We start from the raw sequence: 20,337 nt of genomic DNA on the forward strand, positions 1-20,337 counted from the left end.
GCAGACTGTCCAGGCTATCCACTGCCTCTTAGCTTGACCTTCCTATTGTCTGTCTTGGTTTCAGCAGTTAAATGCATTTAAGATTTCACAAATGGTACAATATATATTTACTGTATATTTAATGCTTTTGTAAGTAAAATGTTTTTTTTTTTGTTTTCTTGAGTTTTTTTGCACACCCCTAGTAATTCATATCTATACGCAGTGACAGAAAAATGATCTACATGTCTTTTTCTACTAAACCGTGCCTTTTTGGTTTAATTCTGTAGGCGCTCAGCACTGCCGCCATGGCTGAAGGCAGTCTGAACGAGCTCCATGTGACAGTGGCATGCTGTAACAACCTGAAACCACGGCAAGATCACCTGCAGCCAAGCCCATACATCGTGTACAAGTTCTTTGACTTCGCGGACCATGACACTCCCATTGTTACAAGCAGCAACAGCCCGCAGTTCAGCGATCACATGAGCTTCCCTGTGCCAATGAACGCGGATCTAGACCGCTACCTGAAATCAGAGGCTCTCGTGCTCTATGTGTTTGACGACGCTGACTCACAAGATAACTTGTACCTAGGCAAAGCCAAAGTGCCTCTCATCTCTTTAGCTCATGATAAAGCCATTACAGGTACATCAAAATTAAAACATCAACACAGTACCCATGTTCTGTTTTTGATAAAGGTCTAGAAATATATATTTTTTACTATGTAAGGGAGATAAAAAACATCCCTGATCTTGTTTTTTTTTACTACACTGCTCACGACTTGAAAATAAACAGATCCAAGATTATGTTAAGAATCAAAAACTATTCTACTGTAGTTTCTTAGGTCAGAATGACACTCAGAAAAACAGGGAGATGAATGTTGATAAGAAATATATTGACCAGATCTTTCCCAACCATGTTCTCTACCCCATGCGCCTTCCTGTCTCTCCAGGCACTTTTGAACTGACAGATGGACATGGACGACCCAATGGAACGGTTGATGTCACTTTACAATGGAGATTTTCATACCTTCCACCGAGTGGATCATCTATGACAGTGGAGCAGGCGAAGTTTGTTCCCAAGCAGATACCAGAGAAGTTGGCTTTAGAAGAGGAGAGGAATGAACCATTGCCAAGTATGCCACTCCCCTCAGTCTTGGAGGTGAGCTAACAAGCCATTTCCAATGCATATCGCCACATCTGCGATTTGATGGAGCGCTTTTCTGTTTTATTTTTGTTCCCCGAACTTGCTAAAACGTGTCCTATTATTCCATCTCCACTTCTTCCAGCAGGTTTCGCTGTGCCAAGAAGCTGGTTAACCCTAACCTTTCTGACCTTGTTTATGTACTGTCTTACAAAATAAAAGCCTTTTTCTTTTTTCTGCTTGTGGGTTTAAAGATAATTTTTAAAAACAGTGTTTTACAACTGCATGGCATGTATTGTACATATATATTTTTTCAGAAAAAATATAATTCTGGTTGATTTTTCAATGTTTTTTGCTTTACTACCATGATCTCTCAAGTACAACATAGCTGCCCAGATAAATAAACAGATTTGCTGTACTTCAAACGATTACAGAGAATTGGGAAGGACTGTGAGTACGAGCTCACATCCTCTGACCTTGTATCTGATAATGTGTAAAAAATAATGTAATTGTATGTAAATATAATGTGATATCTTGTAACAATTGTAAGTCGCCCTGGATAAGGGCGTCTGCTAAGAAATAAATAATGATGATAATAATAATAATAATAATAATAATAATAATAATAAATGATAATAATGTGTTACAAAGGGGCTTTCCAATGTTAATCTAGGGAGGGCAGCGATTTGGCTGGAGAAATCAGAATGTACTGCTCTGTGAGAAATGTTCCAGAAATTTGAAACAAACTCTTAAATGAAAATGGCAAAATGTCATTATAAATGCCTCTCTTTTATAGATAGATACATGCAGATATATACAGTATGCATATTCTGTATTCTCATTGTTCATGGAATTTGACATTGCTGTATACAGTGTGTTGATTATTGATTAATGGCAGGATTTTATTTTTGCAATGTATATCATTTCAAATTAGTTCAGCTCCTAGCTAGATGTCTTGATTGTTTCTTGTGTCATTACAGGTTCCCCAGCCGAAACCCAGACAGCGTACACTCACAAAGGATAAACAACCAAACAAGAAAGTGTCATTTATAGATACAACACCAGAGAGTCCAGTAAGTAATACTATCCCTCCCAACATAATATGTACTGTATATCATACTTTTAAAATCCTTTATCCAGCTCTGATGAAACAAGTTTAGGAAATGATTTACCTGTTAAGTGTATCATAATCTGCGAGTTTAAGGTGGAACCTGTCCATCTGTCTGGCTGTTCATACATATGTCACAGTTACTGTTTATAGCTACATAGTGTGTTTACAGCAGTGGTGGGGGATGACTGTTACTAACATGCTTGTCTACACTAGTTAAGCAAACTGTCTGTCTCCCTACCTGTCTCTACTCTTCATTTTTTTGTGATTTGTTATTTATTGGGCATAAGAACAAATGCAAACCACTACAATGTGTATAAAAAGTAAAATCAGGAATACAAAACAGGACAAGAAAACTATACACAAGTGCTTGATCCAAAAATATGGATGGGAGTCCCCGAGTGGCTCATCCAGTTAAAGCTCTGCCGCGGGGAGCGCAGGATGAGTCACACAGCTTGGACGGTGCCAGTTCACATCTGGGCTGTGCAAAGAGGCCGAACTTTGCTGGGGACTCCAAAGGGGACTTCACATTGGCTCTGACGCTCACGTGATGGGGGATGGGAAACTGGCAGGGATTCCTTCTCCTCATCGCACAATAGCTAACCCTACTGGCCAGACACCGAGCACATTCAGAGTAGATGAATGGGCAGCAGTGTGGAGTAGTGGTTAGGGCTCTGGACTCTTGACCGGAGGGTCATGGGTTCAATCCCCGGTGGGGACACTGCTGCTGTACCCTTGAGCAAGGTACTTTACCTAGATTGCTCCAGTAAAAACCCAACTGTATAATTGGGTAATTGTATGTAAAAATAATGTGATATCTTGTAAGTCGCCCTGGATAAGGGCGTCTGCTAAGAAAGAAATTATTATTAATTATTATAGATAAAAATCAAGGCTGATCTCTGTTCTCCGGGACCAGTAGCCTGCCCACCTCTACTCTGGATTGCTCAGCGTAAAAGTGATTCTGGCTTTAGGCTTATGAGATCGGAGGACGCTCACACGCCCTCAGAACGTCTGTACTGTGCGGGGACTCACTGCAGTGAGGAGAAAAAACATAATCGCACATTCCAAATTGGGGGGAAAAATAAATTCAAGTAATAATTGGTCAATCTAAATTTTAAAAAAAATTAATAAATAAAAAAAATAAAAAAATATGGATAATCTTGATGGAGGGAGTGGACCAGGCAGCTGCTTATTGCTTTGTGCTGTAGACAGTGCTCAGGGCAGCTACACACAGGAAACAGTTCCTATTCTACTTGGCAGTGAATGAACTCCTTACTGTTGGGCATTCAGAGTTTCCTCATCTCCAGCAGAATGTGGTCTATGGGGCCAGGCAGTAACTTATGTCCCTTGTCTTAAATAAAAACCAAGTAGGATTAACTTTCCTTCAACAATGCCATAGGGTAATCATTAAATCAACTACATTTTAAAACAGCATTTTCTTCGATGGGGATTTATTTTTTGGTGTATCTCTACTCACGGGACCACACTGATGAAGCAGTAATGCTTATGCAAAGCTTATAGAATATCTGCCTTAGTTAAATCATATCCTATTGGTGTAGGGTAATTGGCTGCAAGACAAAACCAAACACTTTAAAAAGTGGGGGAAAAACTAGAGAAGGTCCCATTATATTGTTCATAAAAGAGTTTTAGAGTTTCAAAATGAATTGGTTCTAAACTTAATAGCATGCCATAAAGCGTGATTAAAGAAATTTCCAGCCAGGTAGGCAAATTAACTCTCTGGAAGTTTATAGGAGACAGATGGAACTCCTTCTCTAACAATGTAAATCTTAATTTTATTTCAATGTTCTGCTTAATTGAAGCAAAGTAGGTATTTTGAGTTAACAGACATAGGATTTTATAAGCCTGGCTTAACCAATAGCAATAATTAAAAATACAGAATTATATCATGCTAAAATGTAAATTGTGTTTGAGTTATGTTTTAAGATCATTCTGGTTAAAAAAATAAAAAATAAAATAAATCTGATTATAATGAAAAACTCTAAATCAGAAACAGACGTATCATGATGCTGGTGGCCAAATCTTGTTCTAGTATTTCTTTATAACGTTTGCATTGTCTTGTGATAGGTCCAGAATGTCAGTCCATCTCCTGCTGAGGAGAAAGAAATCTTACAAGACAAGCCTTCAAGTTCAACTAGCCCCACTCTGATCCCGGAGGTATGGAGTGCATCAGACAAGGAAAACAGTGATGGGATCTGCTTGAATGATCTTAACAGTACCTGCTCAGAGCGCTTTCCACTGCACAGCATCACTGTGATGTGATGTTAATAAGCAGGTTGATGAATAAAAACAACCGCAGGGTTAATATAGAATTAAAATGGGGCGAAACTTAGAAATATCATAACATCATTAAAAGAGACCCTGATCATTTCTAAACACCATCTCCACAATCGTGCATGTGTACCACGCTGTCTAAAGCTGAAACCGATTAGAGCTGCAAACAGATACAGTTTGGATCTGCCTGCTTTTTTCCCCAAGAATTACTGTCTAGAAAGCAACCCAAAGCAGCTTTCCCTTCATTTCCATCATCATTTTCGATTTCCAACATGATGTGTTTGATTGATACACAGTCAAAGAGGCTCATTATTTGTATATTTAACTTTGCTGCAGCTTAATTGGTTGTTTTAGGAATGACACCATTTTTTTTGTGCTTTTAAGGATTGTTTTGGATCTCTCTAGGGGGACAGCTCATAATAAATAGTATATCGCCATGGATGTATCATTTCATCAGCTTATAAAGCACAGCGTTTTATGGTGTGGTAACTTGTTTTCAATGTGCTTTAAAACTATTTTATTTTGAGTGTATTACTTTACTGTCGTAAAGTAATTGACCTTGTCTTGTAGCTGGCATACACCTTCCCTACACATGCATCTAACCTACATGATAATAAACTGGATCTAAAAACATTGCATTTATCATAATAGTATGTAATGCAATTACCTAGGTACAAAATGGACTGAACACAGGCGTTTCTTGGTAAGAGCATAGTAACTCTGAGGATCATGGTTTTCTGATCACTTTCCACAGGATTTACAGAGAGGCAGGTTAGACAATCAGGAGCTGGGGGAGATTGCCCAGGAGATCCAGGAGGAAGAGGAGGACTCGCACCTCTCCGAAGGGCAGCTAGCAGAACAGAGCCTGCTCTCAGAAGAGGAGGAGGAATCGGACATTCCAGAAGAGGTGTTGGAGCGGGACGAAGAAGGTGTTTAGCATTATTATATATTACTCTGTGAATCCATACGCATGCAGATTCTAAAAGCATTATGCAACATTGTTGTTGACATTCTGATCGTCTGCTCAGACAAACAACAGCATACATTTTCATAAATCTCTTGACCTTGTGCCTGTACAGTGTGCGTAACTTTCAAGCCTTGTTGTTGTACATCTCACTTTACGTATGAAGGCTGAGGTTTTCTTGAAATGTTGTCCATAGATAAAGCAATAAAGTGTACAGAGATACCCAGCAGACAGTTATTCCTGCCCGGCAATGCTCATTGATTTCAGCAGCTTTAAGATCTACCCGGAGTAACTGCTTATGGATCCGCTTGACTGTCTAACTCCATATTTCTTGATCCTGACAATTTGTAGCTATCAAGTTCCCCTCGTAAGGCCTGTAATTCTAATTGTTTTTAACGCTGTCAATCTCTTGCTTTCCCAGAAGGGGAGGATGCGCTGGCCACTGATGCCAATGAATCAATACTCTCCGACAGTGATGACTGCATTGTTCCAGGCCCAGCACCCCAGAGCAGAAAGCAGGTCTGGCATGTTGCTGTGTACCTTCTTGTTTGACATGTTTGTTTTTTGTTGTTGCAGTTTTTTAGATCAAGGCCACAATAAGAATGCATGAGGCCTTTGGAAGAAAGGGAAAATATATATATTTTTTTTAAATGAGGAAACATATGCTTTTGATTTAGATTTTAGTTTAATGCGTTTAGAAAAAGCTAACAAAGCGGATCAAGAAAAGCGATATGTACTTGTGTACTGTGAATCCTTTTTCTTAATTAAGGATATTTCAGATTTATTAAGTAAAATGTATGGAAACCATGACCTAATTTACCATTTTTCCTCCAGATTCAACAGTAAAGACTTGGTTCATGAAGCTGTTTTGAAAAAAAAAAATGAGAATATTTTATTGAAAGATAAGAGAGAGCTTCTCTACAAAGTGATCTTTTGTACTTTCTTCTTCCTTAGATTAGAGGCTTATTAAGATATCACTTGCTGCACATACCTCTGTATCTAAGCTTAATGGCTTTATTGAAAACAGTTGATTGATCCTTTTTAAACCAGACAAAGCACAGTAGGTCATTTGAACCAGGTCTCTTGTTTTTTTTTTCAATGATGTTCCATCTCAGCAAGGCTAACCGGTCCTGCTTTTCAAACACAATGCAAGTCAAGCAGCTACACTGGTCAATAGCAGCCTCAGATTGGCTTTCATGTACTGTCTGCCTTAGCTAGGCATGTGTAACATCTCATAATGCGGCCAGCTACATTAAGCAATTGCTCATGCTTGATTGGCTGCGTGTCTTTCATTTCAGCCTCGAGAGAGGTGTAAAAATGCCACTGTCGATTTCAAACCGAGACAGAAATGCCAGTTTAAGTACATCTTCAGTGCACTTAAATGCTGTAATGTACCACGTTATAAACTCAAGTAAAGAATTATTAATGGTCATTAAGTGAATCAGTGCTATGGATGCACTGCAGTACGCGACTAGAATGTTAGCCCTTTTGTTTTAAAAGTAGATTTTAATGTTGGTTGCATCCTAATAAGAATGCTGCCTCTCGTCAAAGCTTCTAATATGAGGTCTAGCTTCATTCTGCAAACTTACATTGATAGAAATTATGAAATTATCAGAATTGTGACAGGGAGCCACATTTAAGCAACTGGCTATTGGTACCATAAAAAAACACATTCTACCTTTAATTGGTTATGTCCTTTTTTAGAGAAAGTAGAAAGCTGCTGAAATCATTTATAGAAAGCTTCAGAGTCTCCTGTACCGCACTGTAACAACAAAACATTTAATCTGCATGGCTTTCAATCCTCGCCCCAGGTGAACTGCTCAATTATCCAGAGGGGCTGGGATAAGGCGAGTCAGGATAAAACAGGAGGATATATAATAGAGCATGCATCACAGATCAGCGGCACTTCTGAGACTTTTAAAACAGCCGCCACCGGCTCTTCCCCGTGACGGCGCTCTTCAGCAGTGGGAATTTAAATGCATCAGCCCGATCCGTTCATTAAAAGGAAAATAGCTTGAACTGTGACTCAGTCCGGACTCCGACCCTCCATGTATACGCACTGCTTCCTCCCTCCCTGTTCACATCATTTGAAGTTCTGAGTGATATACGTTAATGATTCAGCTCTGATTCAGTTTGATTTGATGAATACAAAAAAATGAACACTGAACAAATAAACTGTGTAATGCTAGTCTGAAAGCATGATTCTGGTTATTTAAAGATGACCTAAAGAATATGTGGGTCTCCACGTGGAACCACTTTACATATAATGCCCATTGTTTCAAATTTGGAAACATTGTTCTAATAGTGACAAGCCAAAAGGGCTGATGGAGTGATGAGGTGTGCCTGACTCTCGGAATGAATCAAAACACTTTTTATTTCAGTGACATTACCGTACTGTTTGTTTCTTTTTGTTGCTTATTTGTTTAGGGTTTTTTTTTTGTTTTTAATTAAGCAGTAGTGCCTCTCATGACAGAAAAAAAAGATTTGTAGTTAAAAGCATTTGGAAGTAATTTCTATAACATAATTATAGTTTTTGTACACAAAATAACAATAATGCACAAAACACTGATTTGTATTCATGGTTTTCAGTGATTATGCTGTGTTTCCATACCTTTTCTTTCTCTTTTTTAAATCCAAATGTGTTTTTTTTTGTTTTTTTTTTTAAATCAGTCAGGGTAATTTAGCCAAGCAATACTTAGATTGTTTGTTTTGTATTTACTTGAATTGCAGTCGCTTTCTGGAAAGGATCGTCTTGCTTACTGTTGGATAATCACATCTATAAATTTGTAGGACCGCTGCTGAGTGGCTTCGACTCAGCAGACCTTGTAATTACACACTAATTAGCAAAGCAGACAGGGCTGTGCGTTGTAGCCCAAAACAATTCAATTTTTAAGTGCTGTAATCGAAGTGACATATTCATTATGAAATAATATCCTAATCCAGCTCCTCACGCAGGCTCTGGTTAGTTCTTGGATGTGTTGATTAAAAAGGAAACCCAACAGGTTACCTTTGTACACCTTTTCTCCTGCCAGCGATGTGTACAATTAAACAGAAATCACTTCATTTTGTTTCATTTCATTTACAAGTTTGTGAAATGCTTGTCCCCTCCTTTCCCTCTCCAAAGTAGCATAATTAGTGTTAGCATCTTCTTTAACAGGCTATATAACGTTTAGTGGCTGGATTAAATCAAGCCATTAACATAATGTGCTGTACAATTTGCCCCTATCGCTTTGTGTTTTCACTACATCAAAGCTTTGCGGAGAGCCGGTGTAATTGGACCATGCCGCCTTGTCAAGTTCAGTCAAGCTGATGGCTGCTCCTTTTACTAAAAAGCTCCCAGGCATGATAATTAATGGAGAAGAAAGTCAAGGAAATGTACAATTTTGGACAGTTCTCCATGAATATTTCATATATCTGAATAATCAGGAGTTAACATTATCAATTTGATGTATAATACATTGATTAAAAGCCTTGTTCCATTCCTGAAAAAAAAAGAAAGAACGATGTCAACAAAGGGCATTTGCATGTGTATTAGTCTTTGTCTTGGCAGGAGCTAAAGGGACAGAAATTTGGCTTTACTGTCATTTGTTTTATATATATATATATATATATATATATATATATATATATATATATATATATATATATATATATATATTCAATATATGTGATTGCTGATAGTGTTGTAATATACTGTGTATAATGTATGCTTCAAAGTCAGCCAGTTTAATTAATTAAATCATTGTATGTGATCGTTTTTAAGTTTGTCTATTTTAGTAATGATGTTTTAAAAGCAAGATTAATAGTTAATAGTGTTGTTTGCCTTCAGATTACTCTTGTACTTAACCAATGAAGCCAAGCTTTGAAGGCAGCTGAGGTTTTCTGGGCTGAAAGCATGGGTCTCTGTTGGTAAAGGGAAAATCCTCTCATTGACAGAAACATGTTTTTAATTGGAGTTATTTATAACCACAAGAAGTGTTTTGTTTTGTTCACCATTTGTTTTTTATGTTTTCGAAAAATGTTGCTACATTTTTTATGAGATTCCTCAGAGAGGTATACTTAAGCTTGTTCTTAGTACTAAACTGAACATACTGTTATTGCAGCTTAGATAACGAAGACAAATGGTGGTATAATTCCCACAAGAAAAAGAAAAAAATTCTGCCATACATGTTGAAAGACCTGCAGTGATCTGACCAAAACAGCTTCTAAATAAATGACACATACACCAAACACAAACAGAGTACATTGACCCAATCCTATTTCATTGCAAAGCAAGCACGGCACATTCTATGCAAATTGAAAAATCAGACTATCCCAGGTGGCTGTGGGGCAATCTGGGGAAACACATTGACACTCCTCAAAAACAGGGGTACATCGACAGGGAAGTAGGCAGAGGAAAGACTACTGAACCTGTCGCATTAAAAAAAAAACATGTTTTATTATTGACATGTTCTGCGTAGCTTACAATTCTTGATTTTAAACAGAGTGTAACAGAGACAGTTTCAATAGTCATATCTTCTTTATTTGTTACGCTTTTGGTGGCCAATAAAAAAAGGGTTTAAAAAGCTGTCCCCACCCCAATATAAAACACTTGCATGAGAAGTAAAAAATAAAGCGAGACAATGGGATTGGTGTCATTTTCGTTATACATGTGAATGTGGAGCACCAGGGGTTATTATCTAAACCAAGTAACCTTTCTGTGCTTTCATCTCTTCCTCCTCAAATTTGAATATGAAAAGCCTTTCCCAGTCAGACCATCACTTTAATGGCATTTGGCTTATTAGGTTTTAGAAAGAAAAAAAAAAACACTCCACTAAATATTTCATCATGCCATGCTAATCCTAGTAATATTGCCAGCGAAAGTCTTGTATCTGTATTGCTGGAGAAAACAAGGATGGCTTGAGTAGTGGCTGTGAATCTACTAAATAATAAAGCGCTATTATTGAAATATTCAGGTTTAGTTTCTTATTAAAAGCATCTTTAAAACATGAGAAGTTAATGTGTGATCAAATAAAAGGGCCATGACCAAACACATTTCAATACCCTAATGCTGTGTAAGCAAGTGGAAAATACATGTTTTTTTTTTTGTTTGTTTTTTTTTGTTTGTTTTAATTTCTATGCAATCTGCACCCTAATTTGTTTAAAATGATGTCAGCCAGTCAGCTGTCTGAAGATAATACTCAAACTCAAACCGCAATTCGGTGAAGTGAGTTGCAAACATTTGTTTACGTTGTTGCGGTAGCTTATTCCTCAATTTCTGTTTTCAATTTCAATTCTGTATTGTTAAACCAGGCTGAGGACTCCTCTGCCTAACAATATTCACATACCCTCCAACATTTGACAGATGCAAATAGGTACACTATATTGCTGATATTATTATTATTATTATTATTATTATTATTATTATTATTATTATTATTATTATTATTAATCGTAGTAGTAGTAGTATTAGTGTTGCTGTTGTTGTTGTTAGTAGTATTATTATTGTAAGGTTAGATCACATTTAAGCTAGTTGTTTTGGTTTTTAAACTACAAACTACACATTCAAAATACAGCTAAAGGCAGGAATGCAGTATTATATTTTTCAGAATTGATCAGTGTTTATTTTACGGAGGGGGTTTAGCTTATCAATGTAATAGCTGTATTTGTGGGTTTTTTTTTTTTGGTAGTACTGTATGTTTCAAATTCTAGTGAGATTCCATAGAAGAGCATGAAGTTTGTTTTAAAATGTGCATGTTTCTGACGGGTTATATCACCACAAAGCATGGTCACTGTCAACCCTGTACCAAAGACAGCCGATATTGTACCTGCAGATTGCTACAGTTAAATAGTATGTGTTGATACTCTCAGACAGGAAGCATTAATCCTGGACAGAGATGTGTCTAATAACGTCTCCTGTATTTAAAACTATACATTAATTAAAAAAATGTGTTGGTTTTTTTCAGTCATTTTCGAATATTGTATTGTATTGTAGGATACATTTTTCGGGTGAAATAAAACAGGAAAAAGGAAGCAGAAAAGTGTTTGCATGTTTGTATTTTGTCAATTTTAAACATTAAACAACCACCTACAATGTACTGCACGTGGTTCAATGAAGTAGTTAATTACATGGAAGTAAGGTAACAGTATCAACATATAACCTTGGCTAGTTTGTCTTTGTTTGGGTGTTCTGTAGATTGAATCGATTCCTTGGAATCAATGTGAAAGGTCAGTCAGAGAGCTGTACAGGATTTATATGTGTGTGTGTATGTGTGTATGTGTATGTGTGTGTGTGTGTGTGTATATATATATATATATATATATATATATATGTGTTAGTAAACCATATGCTTGTGTATATATATGTGTACAAAGCAGTGAGTTTGGTTCAAGTGATTTAAGTTAAGTTAGTATCTATATTTAAAGCTTAGAAATCCTGTGGTCATGTGAATCCGGGAAGACTTCTCCCTTGTTGAAAGTAAAATATGATTCGCCCCAGCTGTAATTTGCACATGATGAATCTTTCTCGTAGCATCTGGGCACTGTTGGCTAGCAGCAATTGTTCCCCACAACTGCTTGGCAAACTTGGAGCTTTGTTATCTGTTCTTGACCACGCATTGACATTTGTGCTTAACACTGATATATTGCTAAATATGTGATTTAAAGAAGACTTTTTTTTGGCCACCCAGACTGACAAAAAAACAGTGGTTGACCATAAACCCTCCTCGGAAACACAACATCCAGGGTAATGAAAGATCATTCTTTCTTTCTTTCTTTTTCACCTGTTCCTTACAAAATTTTGTTATTGATAAATGTAACTAATCTAAAGGGCACTGCAAAAAAAATAAATGACTAAAAGGTAAATTTCACAACACTTCAACACAGCAGTTATACAATCCAGACATTTAAAAAAAAAAAATATATATATCTATATATACACAAAAAAAATGGTTTAGACAATGCCACTTTCATGGAGGTAACTATGAGATGATTTACAAATTACACACATGTAAAGCTAGTTGAGTGAGATGATCAGATCGGCTAAGAATTTAATTAGACATAACAGGAATCACTTTACAGGGCAGAGCATTCCTGAACGCATTGATAAACAATTTGCAAACAGTGCTATTCATGCTTGACAACTGGAGGCAACCAAATTAACCTGCCGCGCACAACACAGCATAATCTGCCAGCTAGCCTAGGCCTAGCAGTGCACTTATTCGAAATATCCAAATTGTGAAGACGAGCAGAACTGACACCAATAAGCCGCACATCACTCTAATCAGATATACAGAGCTGAACACCTGAGACATTAACACTATCAGATAAGATCAGACTGGCCTGCCCTTCTCCAGCACCACCGCTATGATTGCTGGAATGTGCCATTCATCTCTTCTGTTTAACTAGATATGCCAGGAAAGTGAGGATTGTTAACACTTGCAGGTCTGGTTTACCTTTTTAATTCAGTCACTGCCTAAATGCAGGGCTTTGTGTCACATAAATATACATTGTAAAGTTCCTAATAGGATCCTGTGCTGTTAGTGTTAGACTTTTATAACACATAATGTAGTAGCCTGTACCCCCAAATTCATTTTTGGTTTAGACTGTGAAGCAGCCACCACTTACCAGTGCATTGTATTATCAGCTGTAGTGATTTCTTCACTTCACATTAGCATCGGCTTGCAGCAGAGTCAGCTGAGTGGGCCCTGTACCTACAGCATTAACCCTTTAAAGACAGCTGTTTGGACTGTCATCAGTATACTGTCTTTAATAAAATCATTACAAATCAGTCTTGGGAGACTACAGGGGGACATAAACAAATACATGTTTCCAGTCACGACACTTACTGTGACAGATAATAGGACTGCTTTGGGTTATTGTTTTTTGGGGAGAAATAAATGACTTTGGATTTTTTTTTTTCTTTTTCTCTGCAGCCATCGGAAAAGATCCGGATTGAAATTGTGTCCCTCACCCTGTCCCCAGAGTCTCGGGCAGCAGCAGACGACAGCATCCTGAACCTCTTTGTAGAGTACAGATTCCTGAACCTGCCCGCTGAGGAGACACCCATGTCACTATCTAAACTGGAGCATGGGCAAACCATACACTACAACTACAGCAACGGTAAGAACCGGTCATGTCACTGCCCAAACTAGAGCATGGGCAAACCATACACTACAACTACAGCAACGGTAAGAGCCGGTCATGCCACTGCCCAAACTAGAGCATGGGCAAACCATACACTGCAACTACAGCAACGGTAAGACCCGGTCATGTCACTGTCCAAACTAGAGCATGGGCAAACCATACACTACAACTACAGCAACGGTAAGAACCGGTCATGTCACTGCCCAAACTAGAGCATGGGCAAACCATACACTGCAACTACAGCAACGGTAAGACCCGGTCATGTCACTGCCCAAACTAGAGCATGGGCAAACCATACACTACAACTACAGCAACGGTAAGAACCGGTCATGTCACTGCCCAAACTAGAGCATGGGCAAACCATACACTACAACTACAGCAACGGTAAGAACCGGTCATGCCACTGCCCAAACTGGAGCATGGGCAGACCATACACTGCAACTACAGCAACGGTAAGAACCGCGGGACTGGAAAACCCAACGCAAAGTTAAAATAAATGCATTGAATTTGAAATAGGGTTTCTGCAATACAAACAAGACGAGCAAAGTATGTAATTTAGGTCTAAACTCTCAGAAACATTTGTTGTTGAAGTTCATGTTATATAATGTGTTTCATCGTTTAAACTCTGTGGGAAGCTCAGTGTCTAGGCTCCCTGTCAGGTACAATCCATGTGATTCGAGTTGTTTTTTTTTTAATTTTATTTTTTGTAATTTCTGAATATTCTCTTGAAACGTGTTCTCCTCCTTTATTTCAGTTCTTTGATCTTCGTTAATGTCATAAGAAAAGCCTGTAATCTGATAACGGAAATGAATCCAGAGCAGGCGTTGATTGAGGTTTTTACTCCCTCTCTCGCTCAGGAGGCCTAATTAGACTTGTCTGCATAGCGGTATCCAGGGTCAACAGAACATTATCTTTAATAATAAAGATTTACCTGAATAGCAGCCCAGAGTGAAATTAATAGACGTATTGAGTTGAACCGCGAATCCACAAGCAATAACATCTAAAGCTAGTTGAAGAACTCATTAATTCAGTTGAATCCATGTGTTATTTGGGATATCTTCATTGTAATATTTTGTTCACTGCCTGTACACCTTCGGAAAGGTGGGTGTTTTTATTGCTGTAATATCTTTCTTTTTTCGACAGGCAGCTAATGAAAAATGCTGTTAACTCTTTGTTTAAAGCCAAAAAAAAAAGAACACAGTTAAGCCTTGTTTGTTATGTAACATTAGTGTAATTATTTCCCTTTTGAGAATGCTAGGAGAATCCTCATTCTGTTTTTATAAATTCATGTCTTCACAAAGCGGTAATTGGGTAATAAGCGGCGATTAAGGTTGCCTATTGCATAATGATTGCCAGTACCAAGGGAAATGTGTGGGTTTTGTATTGTTTTTTTTTTGTTTGTTTTTTTCTCTCGTCACTTGTGATTATGAAGGTTTACTGTGGAATTTACAGGGTCAACAAAATAAATCACTATTAAACAAGCTGTCATACCATGTTCATGCAAGGGACTTTACACATGACAGATTACAGATTACATACAAGTCTGTGCCTTTGCTAAATCAGCTAGTAACAGAAGACTTCATTACAGGTTGCCCTATCCTGGGCTTTACAGTAAGCCTTGATGGTTGACTGCCAGGTGGTCATTAGGCAGGAAAAGGTTAAGAAAACCAATCTTTAGGAGACGATGTAGTGGGCTCTGGTCTCCTAAAGGCTGCGTTGTGTATGTGTGTACTTGCGATTGAGGTCTCCAATACTATGGATTTGGTTCCCCCTAATGCTACACCTCTTACCGCTGCGTGGCAGCAGGAGCAGAGGATTACATTACTGTTGTTGTCAGAAAGGACAAGCTCTCTGCCATATACTATCATTATCAGCGACTCCTCAGGTGAAAGAAAACGCATTAAATCACCTCAAATACACGACAATAGAGGCTGCAGGGTTTTCCAATTGAGACTGCCAGTGTCATTAACAGGAGATGACAGTTATGTGGCATGCTCAGGCAATGCCTGTATCCCTTTTGACAGCGCGCACATCAACCTGCCAGTGACAAGACAACAAATCACATGATCTCAGGACTGAATACCGGCTCCCCTTCGCCGGCTGCTTTCCTCTTCAAGTAAACATTGAAAAGTAGGGAGGGGGGGGGGAATCACTTCCTGCTTTTATATGGATTCCTAAATGGAATTCAAGAGCTCTGTAGTGTCAGATTGTATCAAGTAACGCACTGTGCCTGTTGTCCTGACAGTGATCCACGTGGATAAAGAAAATAACCAGCCAAGACGAGAGTTCCTGAGGTCTGTGCTCCAGGGACAAGACCCGGCGCATGAGAGGTAAACATTAGTGGCACAAACATCATCAAACACTTTCTTTTTCATCTGACGCCGCTGTGATGATTATGTACTCTGTCAGTAAAGACCACTTTAAAGAAATGTCAACATGACGGAACCCTGATCTTTATCCCAACAGCTGGATTGTACATCTGCCTGCCTGTCTGTCTGTCTGCCTGCCTGCCTTGTCAGCAAAGACCATTCACAGGAATGATGTCATTAAATGGCACCCTGGTATTTAGCCCAGCGTGGCACACCATCAAACCTGACACAGAGAGATCATAAAGCTTTTAAGATACGCAGTCGACACGAGTCCAGTCTATCTATGAATATTGCCACCGCAATTTATACAAGGGTTCTTGGAGAACATAATCGAAAAGGATCAAGAATAAATACACTTTAAATTTCAATACTCATCACTTCATTTCCATACAAACTTTGTTACCCCACTGTTGGTATTAGGGTCCTCTTTACATATATGTGCTCTTTGTGTGTAGGGGTGGTGGTCATTGTAATACCTCAGCTACTTTACAGCTACTTTGTATCGCTAGAAAATTAGATTTTAACCTGAACAAAATGTCACTGTAGCAGTGACAACAGGGTGAGGACACAAATGGGTTATTATTATTATTATTATTATTATTATTATTATTATTATTATTATTATTATTATTATTATTATTATTATTATTATTATTTATTTCTTAGCAGACGCCCTTATCCAGGGCGACTTACAATCGTAAGCAAAGTATCAAAGTACAAGTAATAATACAATTAAGAGCAAGATAAATACAATGACTTTGGTTCAAGCAAGTACAAGTGTGACCAAATACAATTCAATAATACAGCAGATAACAGTGTCAGTGATAGTTACATCAAGATATGATTAAATACAAAATACTACAGATTAAACACTTGGCAGATTACAGTACTCTGAAGTACAGGATTAAATGCAGTAAAATAGGGGGCAGATAAGAGCAAGTAAAGCGCATTTAAGGAAGGGTGATAAGTGTCCCAGGGGAAGAACAGAGGAGTTCTACAGGTGCTGTCTGAAGAGGTGAGTCTTAATGAGGCGCCGGAATGTGGTCAGGAACTGGGCTGTCCTGACATCTGTAGGAATTAATTATTAAGGGTATATCTGCAATGAGGCTTGAGTACTGAACATTTAGTTTCGCTAAACAGCTACTCATTTGAGGGTAGTGCATGGTATCATTTAAAGAGGGAATATCCTCATCTCTTGTTAGCCATGCCGTTACTTACCCACATGTTTGCATGGAGACATGAGTGGAGATTACTTTCTGTATCTTCCAATGTGCCAGTGTTAAGCTTCACTCACTTTTGGGGCAAGGAAGACCATAATGCCTAAACAAATCGATATTATTGCAGTGTTGTTGGGTTAATGGGATACCTTTAATACAGATCTGTACTTGGGGGTGTCCGTGCATGCGCCTGCAGTGCTGGTAACAAGCACACGTTTATAAAGTTTTCATTCCATTTTATTGGGGGGGGGGGGTTGCCTTCTAATTGTCAATAAAATGGTGATGAGGTAATAATTTCACATCACTAATGAGTGTGTTTGTTTGTTTCAGTGTCTCCCCTTTTATAATATTAACAGTATGTTTTACTTTCAATGAGTACTGTTTGATTTATTTGAGCAATGGCGTTGTGCAAACCAGGATTCCATTAGGTTTAACGTTTGTTTGACTTTGGAAGATCCTTATTAAGGCGTTCAAAGCATTCAAGTTTACAAGCATCCACGGTTTGAGGGCTCCTGCCAAAACATATCAAAAGAAGAGTACTGTACTATAAATTCCTGTCCCTTGGACAATCCAAATGTTTTGGCCACAGCGCAAACCACTAATTCAAATCAGCTCCAGCAAAACACTGTCTATATGTATTTGTTTTAAGGGGGGGGGGGGGGGAATAGACAAAAACAGAATTTGGATCTTATGTTTAATATCTTAGGTCTTTTTCATCCTTAGGGAAAAAAATACATATACATTCCTGTATCTGTTCAAGTATATATATATCATTTTAAATCTGATTAGACACATAGTGATATCTGAGATTAGATGTAATCAGGTAGTTATCAGCAGGTAAGTGCATTGAGGAACGCTTTACATCAGCGTTTCTCAGCCTTGTGGCCCCTGCACAGCGTCTGAACCTCCCTCTGAAAACCAAGTGCGGAAATGCTACTGGTTCATTCAGTAACCAAGGTAGTAATAAAGAGTAGCTGGAACGAGCGTCGCTACATTCACAATACTGCTCATTAGATAAAACAGGTGTGCTACAAGTTGCTAAAAGTAGAAGTAACTGAGTAGAAGTGAGATTCATAAAAAACATTCTAAAGAAATTAGTCCTTGGCAGGGACTCAGTACAATGAGATTAGTCATTGTCCTGAAATGTACTCCCAAGACTGCAGTAATATCTTTATGTTGTGTCAGTTTCTTCGTTTTGTTTCTGTGACAGCATCAAGTTTACTGTGGTTAGTGACCCTCCTGAAGACGAGCAGGACATGGAGTGTGAAGATGTTGGCTTTGCTTTTGTCAACATCAGAGACATCTTTCAGGATAAGCAGGATGTCATAGAGAAAAGCATCAACAGTAAGTGTAGTATGCTGAGGTTCTGCTAGCGCATGATATATGCAGTTATACCGCTATAGAAGGGCTTTCATTTTAGAGATATCCATGTGTGATGCATTTTACAGCAGTCATTTTATAGTCAAAGTCAAAGATGTTTTTCTTGTTGTTACTATCATTGGACTTGAAGTTTCAAGGTATTGCACATTATTTATTGAAAGAAAAATATATTGCTTTAGAAAAATGTTTTCCTTGTGAAAGTCCATCACGTCATGATTATTAATTTAAAGGTATGCTGAGAGTTATAGTCTTTTTATTTTGTTTAGCACAGTGTTATCAAAAAAGATCCAACATTGTTCTAAGTGCAGTTCCATGTCTGTACATTAATGACATTAAGGACTAGGCCTACATAAAGAATTTAAACAAAGCAAGAGACGGTTTTCAGATGTATGTAGGACACAGCACAACGCCTCAAATAGCAAGGGGTTTTAGTGTTTAAGAGTTTTTTTTAGAGGAAAAAGTTATTTTTTCTCAATATGATGCATCAAACAAATGCTACTTTTGTAGGAATACCATGGAAAAGGGCGGGGATAGAAAGTACTGTGGTTGTCAGGTTTCCTTTTCGTTTGCGTAGCTGGGCTGACAAAAACTAACCAAGGCATTCAAACAAGGTGGTGAGAAAACATCAGGAGTAGCTGCAACACATGGATGTCTCTCACAAAATGAACTGAAATAAAATGAGATCAGTTAGATTGACTATGTACTGGAACTTGCCCTACCACTGCCACTGTCCACATTTCACTCTTTATCCATATTCAACTCTACAGTCTCTTATCTTCAGTTTAAAATGTCAAAAGTGTGATTAACTTATTACAGGCGTGATTATGTATGTCTGAAGATCTATTAATATTCCACATTAGTTTGAAGACGACCAATAACACCTATGTGACTGTGTTATAAAGGGTGTTACAAACAACAAAAGACTGTTCATGACATCATGCTGCAGCCAAACAGAGCTCTAAAGGTGTAACTAATACATACTAGGAAAGCTTATAGTGACGCACATGGTGTTTGTTTTTTGTTTTTTTCTATTGCCGTAGTTGTCGATGCTCAGGATGACAATGCAGTAATTGGAAAACTGAAGGTTACCGTTGTGGCTCTCCAGGCACTACGCTCTGTCATTGAAGACTAGCACTGATGATATGTACGAGAAATAAACAAGAACAACATCGGGGGTGCTTATGCACATAACCCCTGCCTTTTATTTAATTTGGATTTAAGTGAATTTACAATTATGTGTGTTGTGTGTGGTTTTTTTTTTTTTTATTCTAATATATATGTTTTGTGTTTTTGCTACATTATTCCATTTCCACTCTAATTTTTTTAATATGAAAAACAAAAGTGGATATTTGTCTGATTTCAATGATGCGCTCCCCTGGTAATTATAGAATTTGTTACACACATTTATGCCAAATGTATGCATGTCAGATAATTCATTTTTTTAATAAAGTCTTTCTTTTCAGAATGCCAGCTCAAGCTTTAAGTCCCTGTGTACCCATTCTAAACTAAAGTTTAGTGTTATCCCTAATCACTCGACTAAATGAAAAAGCCTGTTAAGCCTCATTAGGACTTTTACACTGTGATGATTTTATTGGAATTGGTAGATGAAAATTGCCTGGATTAATGTGTTAATCTGCCTCTTTAAAAAGCTAATGTCCATTTTATGCACATTAAATCTCAGTGTGCATTTTCTTTGATGCGTGCAATTTCTATCAATTGAACAGAGAGAACAGAAACAGATTAGCTAACATGTTTCAAGCATGGATT

At 37.9% G+C, this 20,337-nt stretch overlaps 1 protein-coding gene across 1 annotated transcript in view; it reads left to right on the top strand.

The window, feature by feature from the left end:
- rpgrip1l (RPGRIP1 like) overlaps positions 1-20,040 on the top strand; it is a 53,494-nt gene extending 33,454 nt beyond the window's left edge. The window contains exons 17-26 of the mRNA XM_034041797.3: positions 267-618; positions 926-1,134; positions 2,097-2,189; positions 4,310-4,399; positions 5,271-5,445; positions 5,902-5,999; positions 13,394-13,580; positions 15,850-15,934; positions 18,401-18,534; positions 19,611-20,040. Of these exons, the coding sequence (XP_033897688.3) occupies positions 267-618; positions 926-1,134; positions 2,097-2,189; positions 4,310-4,399; positions 5,271-5,445; positions 5,902-5,999; positions 13,394-13,580; positions 15,850-15,934; positions 18,401-18,534; positions 19,611-19,702 (1,515 nt within the window). The 3' untranslated portion in view covers positions 19,703-20,040. The remainder of the gene's footprint in view (positions 1-266; positions 619-925; positions 1,135-2,096; positions 2,190-4,309; positions 4,400-5,270; positions 5,446-5,901; positions 6,000-13,393; positions 13,581-15,849; positions 15,935-18,400; positions 18,535-19,610) is intronic.
- The last annotated feature ends 297 nt before the right edge of the window (positions 20,041-20,337 follow it).

This window comes from Acipenser ruthenus, chromosome 20, assembly GCF_902713425.1.
Source record: "Acipenser ruthenus chromosome 20, fAciRut3.2 maternal haplotype, whole genome shotgun sequence".
Classification (NCBI taxonomy): domain Eukaryota; kingdom Metazoa; phylum Chordata; class Actinopteri; order Acipenseriformes; family Acipenseridae; genus Acipenser; species Acipenser ruthenus.